Source organism: Dryobates pubescens, chromosome 1, assembly GCF_014839835.1.
Source record: "Dryobates pubescens isolate bDryPub1 chromosome 1, bDryPub1.pri, whole genome shotgun sequence".
In the NCBI taxonomy this organism is placed as follows: Eukaryota; Metazoa; Chordata; class Aves; order Piciformes; family Picidae; genus Dryobates; species Dryobates pubescens.
The window spans coordinates 47,715,515-47,730,767 of record NC_071612.1 but is presented as its reverse complement, the minus strand read 5'-3'; the positions used below and the strand labels follow the sequence as shown (position 1 = coordinate 47,730,767).

Sequence of the window (15,253 nt, the reverse complement as noted above, 5' to 3'; positions counted from 1 at the left end):
ACCTTTCCAGTCATCTAACATTACCAGTCCAACACCTGAACAGTAAGTACTAGTCAGAAAGTCCCTGACATATGATCTCAATGGTCTAGTCCACTTGTAGCAGAAGATGCAGAGCCATGGGGCTTGGCCAAACAACCAATCCTCACCTGCCTTCTGGCAAGGAATGCCTACAAGAGGGCAGTTTGCTGTAGCTATTTGAACAAATATATCACATACCACAAGATATAAAATGTCCCCTCAGCAGAATAAACAATTTGATTTCTGTGAGCCAATACCTATTTCAGATGTGTAAGAAACTCATTCACTTCTCTTACCTTAACAGCCTTGTCGAATCTTACGCAGAAGTCCCTAAATATCTGGAAACATTCATCCAACTTCATAGTTTCTTTGTCTTCACAGAAAAAGTCAATGAGAGCATTCCCCTCCTTTTGTAATTCCCGTTTCTGGTGTTCAAGCTCCTTTAGATGTCTTACAGCAAACTGTAGCAAAAACACATTATGGTAGGAACCAGGCAGAAAAATTAAAGTCACAACAGGTCATGTATATTGTAGGAACTTAGGAATTTCATGATCTAGCCTAGGAACTCTTACAGAGCCCAGGAGATTAACACTTTGAAGGAGAACTCCTACTTACAAAAGGAAACATGTCATTTCAGCAAATTGAGTCAAGAAGGTCAGGGAAAACAGATCAATCAAAATGTAAATTGTGGTGACTAGGATACAAACCAGGCAAAACTTCAAAAGCCCCTGAACAAACTCAGAACTTTAATTTTTAGATGAGTAAAACAAAATACTGTACTAGAACACTGACAGACTACCAGAGAACCCCTTGAAAGTTCCACATGCCTTGTTTTCCCATTATTCCTGCTCCTTTCACCTAAGCATAATCAGAATACTCCCTCATCCTCACTTTTCTCCCCAAACCATGTGCACATATCAACTTGTTCCTAAATTAATCTTGGACCAAAATAAAAAAGGCTTTCATACCAGAAAGATAAGGAATTGAGACATCCAGAAAATGTCCCCATAAAGTAGACCTTTGAATTGTTAAGTGTAGAGCTCTACAGATACGTTTGGAGGAGATTAGTGGAAAAAGGTTCAGGAGAAAGAAAGTAAGGCTGTGGTTAGATTTTGAGCAGATCTATTTTAAATGCTTTCAGCAGTTGCTTCTGTCTCCCCTATCCATATCACCATTCACTCCCATTAATGCACAATTCCAGATCTGAAACCACATGTGGCTCAAAGTAACCTGTGGAGAAAAGTGTTCTCTGACACTAAGTCAAGATCACCTAAATACTTTTGACACTGCAACTCCAAGATGGCAACAGGCAGCTAAGGCACCGGTGATCATTTAAGTCAACCCTGCTATCAGAAAGTTGCTTGGCTAATTATGCCAGTAAGTAGGGTAGGAACAAATCTTACTTGTTGGTCTTTAAAAAAAAACAACCCAGACCAAACCCAAAAAAGCACCCAATAAAAAGCTGGACTGAAGATAAACTGGACAACTGATAAAAGCATCCATAGAAAATGAGTTCCTCCCACATATTTCAGTAATTTATTCACAAGGATGAGATAATGAAAGCTGACTTTTAAATCAGCTTGGTTATCACCTGTAATTTAGAAACAAAAACCGGAAGTGTTTATGTAAGGTATGCATTTGTAAAATGATTTTTTTTTCCCCCCCCAACATTTCTTTTGGAATGTGGCCTAAACAAGGTTGTAGTGTTATATAAAACCAGCTATTAAATTAAAAAGAAAAAAAAAAAATCCTGAACATGTTAGAACATAACATTAAAGAGTCTGAATGCGATGGACAAAAGCCAACAATTCAGAGTGAATGAAGACAGGTATTTTAATCTTAACCCGCCCCCTTCTTCATCAACTTCTCATCTCCTGAAATACTGCAGGGACTATTAACTGCATTTGCAAGTTGAAAATCAGGGTGGGTTAAGTTCCAGATCAACACCTGCTTTCTTACTTTTAATAATTGTCTGTAGCCCAAACCAGAAAAATCATTTAATTGAAGCTTAAGATGTGTTTCTCCAAGCATCATCACGTACTCAGAAAATACCACGAACTCTGCTTCAAGGTTCAGTGCTATACACATTCTTGTTCATAAAATCATTGCAGTTCTAAATAAAAAGAAATCACCCAGAAGTAATGGTATGGCTCAGAATAATACACTCTGTGCTAAGGGTAAATCAGCAGAGATAACAGCTGCTTACCCTTCCAGGTTCTAACAGTATCTCTTCAGCCCCCCAACAATCAGGATTCAGATACACAGCACAGACTCAGCTAAAACTGGCACGCCCCAGTACTTAGCACGGAGATACCACATTTTGGGCAGCTACAAAGTACAAAACCAGTGACCAGCCCACACTGTCTTACATTTTAACTGCTGATCTTCATCAGCCATTTCACAGGCATTAAACATGCTTGCCTAACAAGCCTGGGGCAATGTACACTCAATATCCCTCCCTGTAAAAATACAGTCCTTCCAACATTCTTACTTGACAAACAGCATGCAAACACCTTTGTACGACTGATAGGCTAGACATATTAGTACAACGCTTCTGTTTATTAACATGTTCACACAGATTACATTCAGCTGAGGAACGCTCCTGTATTCAAGCAACAGCAACATGGATATCCTACAAACCTGGAGAAAGCTTTCCATTTGGTGAAAGAGTTTTGGGTCTCTCCGAATGCTGTCTTTAACAGATCTTGCCTTGAAAGACAGTGACTGGAGCTCTGCTTCTATATTATCAATGGATAACCTAAAAATAGCATATATAAAGAATGTTTATCAAGGAGGAGGGAGTTGCCCACAGGTTAGCCACAATATGCTTTAAAAGTGGATGTTTAATAAGAGGTACAACCTGGCTATCAAACAAGACCTGCCTGTTCAGGAAATCTTTCCAGAGTAGACACTAAAAGTTATGAGAGAGATAAGCACATTTCTTCTTATTTGCAACCTGAAAGGATTCCCATGGGGTGTGGTTTCACAATTAACTCCAGCCAGTCCCATCCAACCTTACCATGAGAAAAAGTAATGCTGCCCTGCCACTGACCAGGTGTTCCTTTTCTCTCCCTGGTGCCTGGCACTCATTTTCTAGATGGCTAGCCATGTCTGTGTACTGAAAATTAACTAAGAAAAGGAAAAAACAGTTTGCTTCCAGATGGATAATTCACTTGCTCCGGATGCTAACATGGCTGTTTAAGTACAGGAGCTGGAACAAAAAGGGAGTCGCAAGGGACTGTCAGCCAAGGCTATCCGTTCTGGCAGTAGCATTTGGCATTATGAAATTGCACAGAAAGTTCTTCTAAGCTGTCTCAGCAACATTTAATCCTTCTATCACATACCAGCAGCAGAGCTGCTCCTATGGAGAGCTCAGAAATTGGAGACCATAGGAAAAAGCTCTGATCTGCTGTAATCTAAGCTTTATCTTGGGAGACCTACACTACATAAAATGGAAGGTCCCACCCATATCTCTCAGTCATTTGAGGACAGATGCTTCTTAATCTACAGCATTTCCTTCACAAGAGATCTGAGCTTTGCCTAGGAATTGAGGCACTACAGTTTCCAAAATGATAGAATTTAACAACTGCACACTTGCTCCTAACTAAGGTCAGTTCACCAGCAGCATGACTTAAAAACAGTGAAGCTGAAGAATTTATGGCAGATTGAAGTCCACATGGCAGTGGATAGTGACAGCATGCTTAAGTTTGTCAGTGAACACACAAATAAATATAATGGGTGCTGGTTATAGTCTGCTTACTTCACCTGCAAAGGTAAGATCCCTGTTGTGGGCAGATCATAGGTGGTTTTGCAAGTAGGAGAACATACAGGTTGTATTTTTATGATCACAACAAGGAAGAGGATGGTCCACAAGTAAAGAAGGGAAGACTAAAAAAAATAATAATAAGAACATACTGGCAGTTGTTTTAACATGCTCTAATTGGGAGGATTTATGAGCAACTTGTACATGACAGTTGGCTCTAATTAAGATCTTCCTCATGCCCAATGGTGAGACATGAATTTTGTTTTGTTTCATTTTCCTGTACAGAGTGCATTCTCTAAATAGATTTCAAAATGAGTTACAACAGAATATTTTCAAACACAAATGTAGTCAAAGAACAAAGTAGTTAAAAAAACCAAAATCACCATATTTGGGATTCTGCCTGTTCCCCTGTTGTTTGCCAGGGCGCTTGGATGCATAAAGAAGCTACATTCCCCAGCAGGCCACATGGAAGACTGCCAAAAAGGTGTGTAGGTTGGATGGCAGAAAGCCACACAGGTGGTCTCTCAAAAATTTTCTGATTAACTCTATGGCCACTCCTTTCCTCTGAAGATTTCAGAGTCCTTTGCAGACATAACTTAACCCTACATTAGATCTAAGAGATTGGACCCACTTTATAACTAGAAAAGAATGTAAATAGACTGCCCAAATCTGAGGAGTAAGAAAGCTGCACAACTGGGGAACCGAACTCCAGCACTTCTAGCTTCCATTTTTTGGATCTTAGATTGCACTTGCTAACTGTACTTGCTTTTGTGGAAGAGGTACGGATGAAAACAACATAGAGCCCCAAAACCCTTAGATTTTCCCTCCAAAACAGAAATGGAGAAGCAAACAAAATATAAAAAAAAGCATCTGACAGAAACCAGGGCCAGTAACTGTACCTAGTATCAGATTTGGAACAGCAGTGTAGCCTGCTCAGAGACAGATGAAAATTTGCTTAAGGAAAACCAGTAACAATCCCTTAAAAACAACATACACACACATGTATCTGACAGAGACAAAACTACCAAACGCTATGGAAATTGTGCCATAAAAAAAACCTCACACCTGAAGGCACATTGCAGGAATACTTCTGCTAGCAAACAGAAACAAAATCCTCAAAGCTACAGTAAACAATTGTAAAGGCCTCAGTTTTGGTGCCAAGACTTCTCTGAACAAGTCTCTTTGCTCCACAAATAAGAAAATTCCAAGTCACGGTTTGTGGTTTTCTTTTCACTTACCTGGCAGCATCATGAACATCCCTAATTTTTTCTGAAAAGTTGAGAAGAGCTGCATCTTTCTTTTGGGCTTCCTGAAACAAACAGAACACAGCCAAAACACATACAATCCATTAACATTCCACCACCATGGCAAAGTCCCTGAATCCAGCAGTTCTAAAGCCTCTTGTTGGGCACTTAAAAGGTTTCTCTCCTGCACCGTTTTCCCTCCTGTTCAATCCTAACACAACTGAGCAGAGGATGCCCCTGAACAAAAGGCCTTTAAACAGCAGCTTCCATTTTGCAGTGTATGACAACAACTGTTTCTGCCAGTGAATGCAAGCCACACATATTAATGGGGAAAGTCAGGGAAAGACAATTTACTGATGCCCATTGTTCAAGAAGACACAATGTTTCCTGCACAAACATCAATTAATTCCTTATTCTCAGGTGGCTGGAAATCTGTTAGGCTGGTTTGTACACAGATAACCAAAGTCATACATAGAAGTATTTAAATTCTCTCCCTGCTAAAATCACTAAGTTTGAAAGTGAACAAGGGTCAATTGAAAAAAAGAGTCTTCAGCAGTTTAAAAATGCATGTCAGTCACTGGTGGAGGAAGAAAAAACCCCTCTACCAAAAACACTGCTCAAAAGATTCAACAGGATGGCTGAAAGAATATTTATCAAAAGAAATCACTTCCACAGAGCAAGAATTCAGGACAATAAAAGAAATGCTATACTGAAGATGTCAGATGAAGGTAAAATTTTATGTGATAAAAAAATTTTCAGTCTTCCATAAGTTTCTGGATAGGATGATCAGACATGGGTCAACTGGTGAATTTTATGTCAAGATCAAAAAAAAAAAAGAAGACTAGAATCAAAACTGTAAAAAAGCTGCTTTTTCTGAGTTACATGCCTCCTTCTATTGTCTATCATCTATGGCTCTACATTTGTAGCAGTTGCAACACAGCTTTTCTATACCAGAGCAACAAAATGCAGCAGACTCATCCCAGGTTTGTTTGCTTTTGTGTCCGCCAGCTTGAGCAGTGATGACAGCTTAAATCCAACAGCATTGCCAGCATAGCCTCCCTAAAACAAAAAGAGCAAACAGCTGAGGCATGACATCAATGGACTGCAATACTTACAAGGAAGTTTGGTCAATCAGCCATCTCCATTTTGGATGTCACTTACCGCATTCATAATATTCCCAGCCTGAAGGACCAAGTGCAATATGGAATGCAGCTCCTCACAAGTCATCAACTCTGTGAGGAACAAGAAAACTACCATCTAACAATTGTTTGCTTAGAAATACACATGGTTGCAAAACTCCTCTTAATCTCAAGCTTTTAAAGGTGAAAATGTTTATTTTAACATGAAACTACAATAAACTGAAAAGGTCATGATAAAAAAAAATGGTACTGTGTAATTCAAATTCATAAGCTCAGTTGACAAACCTCAAGTACATGTTCAGACTTAAGCGTAGCAAGAGTAGTATTTCCAAGGCAACCCCTAGCAGCTAATGAAACATTCGGGTCCAATCCTGCAACGTGCAAAGTGGTCAAATATCCTCACCACCTATTAATTCCACCATGAGGCAAGTGTTCTGGGCCCTGCATGATCCATTTGCCTTCTGCTGGGATTGGGCTTTTGAACAACTGCTCCTTTTTTCTTTTGGGAGACTTAGCCAGCAGGCTTGAAAAGATAACAGGCAATGTGTAAATTTCCTTGCTTATCCCACTCCCACTATGAATCATCACTTTATTTCTGTGTGATCACCAACTTGGAGCAGCATTTCTTTTACTTCAGTCACATCAAAGACAATTTAGCACAACATTACACGCCGTGTGATGGAAAGAATCAAGTGGAATAAAATTGCCTTTCAAGGCTTTTCCAGCACAGAAGCACATTTGGCCGGTATTTCCATTTTTTGCCAAATGCACAGCAGTGCTCTGTCTGAATTCATACACCTTTTCACCCAGCCACATAAGAACAGAAAATGATACATATGCTTAAAAGTCACTGGAGGGATTGCCTTAGAAACAAGACACAGACATTCAGAACTGTAGAGCGTTAATGAATTAGCATGACGCAAGCGGCACAGCAAACCAACTCCGAATCCACCAATGACCATACTGCAAGAAAAATAATGTGAGCTGGTTTCAGTGTAAGGTACTGTATTTTACACTGATGACCTTCATAAAAGGTGGAATCCTTTTGATTGCAGTGTAAATACTTTTAAAAACTATTTTACTTCCAAGCTCACATTCTATAGCTTACCCTGTATTTAACTGCTCAACATAATGCACTTATCTATCATTTTGAAAGCAGATGGCCCTTGTGTTGTTGGTGTTAGCAGCCTAAACCCACACAACTAATAAAATAACTTTTGATCTAACAAGCTATAGGTGAGGAAGCGAGGAGGAAGTAAAGGAATACCAAATTTCACAAGGCCAAGAAAAGGCAGCTTCTAAAGATCTTGTGTAGTAAAAGCCTACAACCACTTGTTGGCTAGATGAGAATCCATAAGGCTATTTAGACCATCCTAGCATTAGACTTTAAGTAAATATTCTCTCAGCTTAATTACAAGGAAAGAAACATAGGAGATAGAAATGGGAAAGTAGAGATGATTCCTAAACAACTTCAGGCTATCAACAAACCCTGCAGTGAAAAGACCAAATGGAGAAGAGCACATGACACAAGTGGACTGAGCACAGGGAAGCTCAGTCTGATTTGCATGACTGGCCTGATGCAGGAGCTGGAGACCAAAGTGTCTCCTCTGGAGAGAACAAATTAATCAGTTCACAGATGTTCTGGGTGAAGGACATGAAGAACAATAGGCTGCGGCTGCTTTTATACATAACACATTCCCTTGCATATGTCTGTTGCTCAAAACACAAAGAATAATGATTTGAAAGAGATTCCAATGAAAGGCTAAACTCAAACCTGAGCCCAAGTTCAGTTTTCTGTTGGTGGTGGTGGTTGGTTTTTGGGTGTTTTTTGTTTGTTTGTTTGTTTTTTTGAGTCGGGAAGGACTAGTTCAACCTCCACTGATAAGAAAAACACATCAGGCTTTTCTCTCATTCATTGAAAGCGACTATCTTAAGCACTGGTGCTCAGTGTTGACTGTTTTTACTGCAGTGCCCTTTTATACTACTAGAAGCAGTCTAAGTGGTGCTATAGAAGCCTGTTGAACAATTTGCCAGCATGAAATAGGAATTTCATATTGAGGTACAAAACAAATAGGCGCTCAAGGCATTTGAAAAGGTGAGCATTGATGTTTAACTGAAATTAGGAAATCAGCTATCTTCCTGCAAAGTAGAAGACTGCAGATTACCTTTTGAATAACCTGCTGCAGCATTACAAAAATTGTGAAATGTAGAGGACAGAAACGTAGAGAAACATAAAGAACAAAACCAGAAACCAAAGGAACAGCAATAGTATTAAGTCTCTACAAGAAAGATTTTAGCCTACTGATACTGCCACCTCAAAAGGCATCAGCATATATAGGAATCTGGAAACTGTACCATGGTTATCTCTGCAAGTGTGAGCTGGGAGGTGTAATAACCACATTCAATCAGCAGTGATGAGCATGAATGAACAAACTCTACTCAAAAGACAATTTATGCTAATTTGGACATCTTTTCTTCTGTCAGTTTTTCATACACAGCTTGTACACTCGGGCTATGAACTCATCACCAGCGTCCAAAGTCTCCAGATTTTTTATTTTGGAAGCAAAATTTCACCAGACACACCCTGATGGCATTTGTCAGAGAGGAGTTAGCTTCCTCTTAATAGCTAAGGTACCTGAAATTCAAGCTCTAGTCTTCATAATGCAGACTAATTAACATGCTAACAAAAACAAGAGTATTATGCATGTCCTGGCATGTTTAATTACCTTTTGTTGCCCGTCTTATAATTTTCATGTCATCCTGTAGAGAAGCACAGGAGGGTGAGAACTCCCTCTCTAACACCATGGCTTCAATCCTAAGAGCATAGCTGAAGTACACAAACAAACAGGTTTAGAGCTGACAGCCAAAAGAGAACATCTATCATGAACAGAATAAACCTACTATCTCCTTACTTTGGCACCTGGATTAGTAAATACATGAAGGAATCAGCTTGAGACAGTTTTGATACATCTCCATCAAAAGCTTTTAATTTCTTCACCTAGAAAAGAAAAACAAAAAACAAAGTAGAAAATAATTCTATCAAAGATCAAGCTTAACTTGACTTTGGAAGGAAACACCTTGAAAAGCAGTAAACTTAGCAGGAGGTATTAGAAAATCTATTCTACAACTGACTGAATGGCTTCACCGTCCAAGCTCTTGTAATTTGCACACACCCCAACCACCAAAAAAAACCCAACCCAGTAACATTACTCTTCTCTCAAAAACCTAGCAACACAGTCCAGTGGAAAAAATACAACACCATCCACTCTGATTTCTGATTAATGATTGTGCTCATCACTTTGTTTAGAACACTGCTGTTCCACACTCACCAAAATCCATCTATCTGTGCGATCTGGGAGTCACTGACCTGCCCACATATTTACTACTTATTTAAATAGGAGAACTGGAAAAATACATGCACATGTTTAAGTGTAACTGGAATTTCTTCCACATCTTCCAACACAGCAACTGTTTCCAAAAGCAGAGCTCACTCTCAGTTACAATATTTCTTCATGCAACCAACAAGTTCACACCCAGTATCAGTTGTATGTTTCCATCAATTTACACACCATCATCCTTCCTTTTCATAACACTACACTTAAAGCCCATTCACAACCACATTTACACTGACAGGCTTCAGTTTTAGAAAGCGTATTAAACTATCCTGTAGAGATACACACTACACCAAGGCATCAATAGTGATGAGGTTGCCATGATTTAGCAAGATATCCATAGCACCTTTTAAAGCTCCAGGTTCCAAATGAATCACTCAAGTTATTTTTTTCCTGGTTTCACAGTAAAAAAGTCAGTGATTTGAAGTGGAAGACAACATATGCTATGCTAAATCAGAGATTTAAAATAAAATGTGGAGTAGCAGAATGATTCCTTTAACAGTTTTGTTCTGCTACTGTTTCACTAGCAGTGGCCCCCAGTGATCAGTGCTGGGCCCCATCCTGTTCAATATCTTTATTAATGATCTGGATGAGGGGATTGAGTCCATCATCACTAAATTTGCAGATGACACCAAGCTGGGGGCAGCAGTTGATCTGTTAGAGGGTAGGAGAGCTCTGCAGAGGGACCTTGACAGGCTGGACAGATGGGCAGAGTCCAATGGCACGAGATTTAACACATCTAAGTGCCAGCTTCTACAGATTGGCCACAACAACCCCAGGCAGTGCTACAGGCTGGGGACAGAGTGGCTGGAGAGCGGCCAGGGAGAAAGAGACCTGGGGGTATGGGTTGACAGTAGGAATGAACATGAGCCAGCAATGTGCCCAGGTGGCCAAGAAGGCCAATAGCATCTTGGCCTGTATCGGGAATAGTGTGGCCAGCAGGAGCAAGGAAGTCATTGTGCCCCTGTAATCAGCACTGGTTAGGCCACACCTTGAGTATTGAGTCCAGTTCTGAGCGCCTCAATTTAGGAAAGATGTTGAGTTGCTGGAACGTGTCCAGAGAAGGGCAACAAAGCTGGTGAGGGGTTTGGAGCACAAGCCCTATGAGGAGAGGCTGAGGGAGCTGGGGTTGCTTAGCCTGGAGAAGAGGAGGCTCAGAGGAGACCTTATTGCTGTCTACAACTACCTAAGGGGAGGTGGTAGCTAGGTGGGGGTTGGTCTCTTCTCCCAGGCAACCAGCACCAGAACAAGAGGACACAGTCTCAAGCTGCACCAGGGGAGGTTTAGGATGGATGTTAGGAAGAAGTTCTTCCCAGAAAGTGATTGGCCATTGGAATGGGCTGCCCAAAGAGGTGTTGGAGTCACCATCACTGGAAGTATTTAAAAAGAGACTGGATGGGGCACTCAGTACCATGCTTTAGTTGATTGCATGGTGTTGGGTGATAGGCTGGCCTTGATGATCTCAAAGGTCTTTTCCAACCTGGTTAATTCTATTCTATTCTATTCTATATTGCTTTGTTTTCATTCTTTTTCCACATCACAAAAAAATAAAAATGTTGAGAACATAATAATAAAAAAATTTGCAAATTAATCCTAGAATAGGAAAAACTTACTTTTCAATTTAAAAACAAACACCAAATCTAACACCAAAAGAAACACCAAGAAAACCTTATGACTGAGAAAGAGAACTCTAATCAAAGAACAGTTTTTATTAATGGTATCTAACTAGTACCTCCTAACACCTTCCCCCTCCATCATTTAACTCAAGACACTCAGACAAAAGCTCCTACTAAGATAAATAGTCTACCCATTTTTTGAGGCCTAAGAAAACTCCTAATTTACAGAGTAATTTAAGAAGTCTGCCAACAAAAAACAGGAAAGATCAGGCTTGACATTCTTGATATTTCTGAGCTGTTAAATGAGTAAGAAACAGACACAAAATAAACAACACTTCTTTTTTTTCAAATGAAGTAGGGAGACAGAGACATCTATTTTAGTCTTTGCAGGTGTTCTTTAACCCAACTTCCAAAAAATAGTGTTCTGCAACTTCAACAACAAAGACTGCAAATTCTCCAGCCTCATTTTAATGTTACGATTACGAAGTTTACCTGAAAAATGACATAGGCATTCAGATTTGGAGTAGGGAGAGAGGGGGTGGAGAAAACCAAACCAAACCAAAAAGCAGCCCACCAGAAAACCCACCCCAAACCACCAAAATCAAGATGATAGAAACCACAGGCAAGTATAGAAAGATGCAATTTTAAGATTTAAATGCACAAGAAGTGAACAATGAAACATCATGAGATACTCATAGGGATATCAACTTATTCATGCTACCTGTACTATATTTAAATGTACTTTGGTAGCAAGCAATGTTATCTGTGTGAAATATTAGTTTTAAAGATAATAGATTAAATCCTCTTTCTACTACCCTATTATATTAGGAAAAATGCTTGGATTGGCACAAGGGAGTACTAAATCTTAGAATCATCCAGACGAGGACCCCTTCTATACATGCACAACAGAACATTGACAAGGCTGCTTTCTGATGGGTACATAAGGTGTCAATGTCACAATGAAGAAGTTTTGGGCAGTAGTTAACCCAAAATACAGTCTATTTATTCAGCCTTAAAACAAAGACTTTCTTACTGCTTGGTTACACTTTTCCCAGCCCACATCACAGAACCGCAGAGGTTGGAAGGGACTTCCAGAGATCATTGAGTCCAAGCCCTCCACCAAAAGCATTAGCCATCTTAGCCTCTACTGCCATTGCCTTAGATGTCTAACTGTATCTATAAAGGTAGAGAAGCAGCAAAGCAGCTCATCTGACAAGCCCCAAACCCAAGCAAGGTGGAGAATAGTGACCTTTTCCACAGACAAAAACAGAAACACAAAACAGTTCTAAAGTCCTTTTCGTCCTGGAACTCAGCACAGCATAGCCTGGTTCTCCATACATGTCTATGTTTTCAACTCATGAGATAAAACCCTCTGCTTAATAGGCCTTAAAACAGTAAATTCTCTGGGGAATAGCTAAGTCACGACAACAATTCATTTTGTATTCACTTGTAAATACAAATTTCATAACTCAAAAAGACCAGTTACCTCACCATGAAGCAGATTAAAAAAACCCAACCAAACAACAGAAGACATTATTTGTCTTAATGGACACTACATATAAACTAAAAGGAACAGCTTCTGAACCTCAAAGTTAAAAACTACTGAAACACATTTTGGATGGCTGCTCCTATATGTTCCAAGGAAGTTTACTCAAAAGCCTGTTGGATTGGACTGGGCTCTTCTCTTTGCAGTCATGGTGTCCAAGTCTTTCTAAAAAGAACTAGGATTCACTGATGGCTCCCAGAAGCAGAAGTCAAATGCAGCCAAGAACTGCAAAGAAACTATGGGGACTGAAAACAATGTTCATCATTAATCAAGTGAACAGACACAGGTAGGCCTGCAATTGGTCTGAGAGCACAGAAGAGCTAAAAATGTGGTATATTTTAAAATCACCATGAATAACCACCACTTTTAGCCTTGACCTTCTCCCTTTATGCACTTCTTTTCCACAACAGTATGCAACGTTTCTTTTTTATTAACGTTTGCAGCTTATCTGATGTGAATAAACATTAGATTTATGCATTATTAGAAGTGTTGTGATACATAGCTACATGACCTGAATGTTTCCCTGGTCACTAGTTTGACATATGTGGCATATCTTACATCATTTCCATCCATATTATGTCAACATCTTTTCCACAGCAGTATGCAGCCATGCCCCAAGATACGGCAGTCTAACACATACATACAGAACGCAATCACATTGTATGCTCAGTTTTGTATTACTCAAATTGGGTGAAGCGATTTAATTTTCCATTCAATTTATATAGGGAATATGCCCTTGCATTGTCCATGCATGCCTATGCACACTAAACCAGATTTTAGACACAAAAGGTTCTCACAGATGTAATTTGCTTCACTATGAAACAGAGAAAGTCTGATCTTTGATTTGTGAACAATTGGAGTAGCTGTGTCTATTTCTAGTATCTCATTATCCCTCACAGCCAGGAAAGGTACTGCACTCCTGCAACTCAAATTTTCTGTCATTTCTGTGCAATCACTAACACTCACTTACAATTACTGGGATTTTACTGTATAGCATAGAATCTTTGAAGAAAAGTATAGAACAGCACACTACTCATCCTCATATATGCTTGCAAATGAGTTTTCCCCCACATTCCAATCAAGTAAGTGAAATATTCCCAATGCTGAAAATAAAGAAGTAAACCAAGTGCAATAGTCCGAAGAAGTAAATATTTTCTCTGTTTTGGTTTTGTTTACTTGTTTGTTTTTATATTTCTCTATAATTACAAACATTCAGGGTGCTGAAGCAAAACAGAGATAAAATACACCAAAATCCCGAGAGGCATGACAGGGAAATCCAACTACAAGAGCATACGCGAAAGCAGCTAACGTATTAGGTGTGGAGGCACCACAGGCACGTGCCTGGGCAGCGGCAAACCTCCACCAGCAAATGACAAAAGAAAATCCTGCAGCTATCAGAAGTGGCAAAAAGTTATGAAGCCTGGTCAGCCACATACAGCACTGGCTGAGGAAAAGAGGGGGAAATTAACCACACCAGCATGGTTTGAAAAGAGCAGAGCTTACCGACAGAAACAATTCCAGTAAAACAAGTGACGTGACTAGGGTTTTTAAAACAGAATATATGAGCAAAGGATAGGCTTGAGACATTATAAAGGAAGCTAAGACAATGTGTTGATAACCTGGGCGTGTGTGTGAGCTGATTGGCAGCATGATACGCTCCCTTCTGAAGTACAAATTCTGGCTATTCTACCTCATTAAACACTGGACTCTCTCAGCTTTCACCAGTCTGGGCCTGCTGAAGATATGCACATAAAAGCAGCTAAAAGCTTCTTCTCTGTCTTGGCCAGGATGCCAATAAATGACAGTTCTCTTCCATTACATCTTACAAAACAGCTAACCAAAGTAAGGTACAAACAGCAGGAATTCTAACAAGGCTTAAACAAAATCAACGATGTCATTGTGCTTGCTAATGTGTTAAGAACTTCAATACTTTTTCTTGGTCTTTATTTTAACCACTCTATGATGGCTAGGCTGGTGTCACACTCACAGCCCTGAACAAAACATTGAGTGGAACCCTGCAGCAAGGTCCAGGTTTTCCACTTTCAAGAATTTGCCCAGTTTTCAAAATTAAGCATTTGAAAATACTCCAAAGTTTTCAGTTTGACAAAAGACTTCACAGCACTTCCAGTATTTCAATAATGGTCTAATTCAGTTTGAGAAAATCATCCAGTAAAGAGCCAGTATTTGCCACTTACACAGAGAAATCCCAACAACTTTCATAGTCGTTGGGATTTTTCATGGGAAAAAGCTAGAAAAGTACTAGCACTGACACCTGCATGTAAACAGAATTGCCATATTACAATACTAAGAAAAGAAAGAATAACTTTGAAGACAAGATATTGAATATATTTGTCAGCCCATGCACATAGCCTCCATTGTCAAACAGCTGGAATGTCTATCAGATGCATGACATAATATGGATGGAAATGATGAAAGATATGCCACATATGTCAAACTAGTGACCAGGGAAACATTCAGGTCATGTAGCTATGTATCACAACACTTCTAATAATGCATAAATCTAATGTTTATTGA

The 15,253-nt window shown here is 39.5% G+C and overlaps 1 protein-coding gene across 1 annotated transcript in view; it reads right to left on the bottom strand.

Annotated features, from left to right (window-relative positions):
- Window positions 1-15,253, bottom strand: part of FHDC1 (FH2 domain containing 1) — a 37,258-nt gene that overhangs the window by 6,425 nt on the left and 15,580 nt on the right. The window contains exons 5-11 of the mRNA XM_054165267.1: window positions 9,077-9,162; window positions 8,891-8,991; window positions 6,187-6,257; window positions 5,977-6,084; window positions 5,020-5,090; window positions 2,659-2,776; window positions 315-479 (exon numbers count right to left, since the gene is read on the bottom strand). Of these exons, the coding sequence (XP_054021242.1) occupies window positions 315-479; window positions 2,659-2,776; window positions 5,020-5,090; window positions 5,977-6,084; window positions 6,187-6,257; window positions 8,891-8,991; window positions 9,077-9,162 (720 nt within the window). The remainder of the gene's footprint in view (window positions 1-314; window positions 480-2,658; window positions 2,777-5,019; window positions 5,091-5,976; window positions 6,085-6,186; window positions 6,258-8,890; window positions 8,992-9,076; window positions 9,163-15,253) is intronic.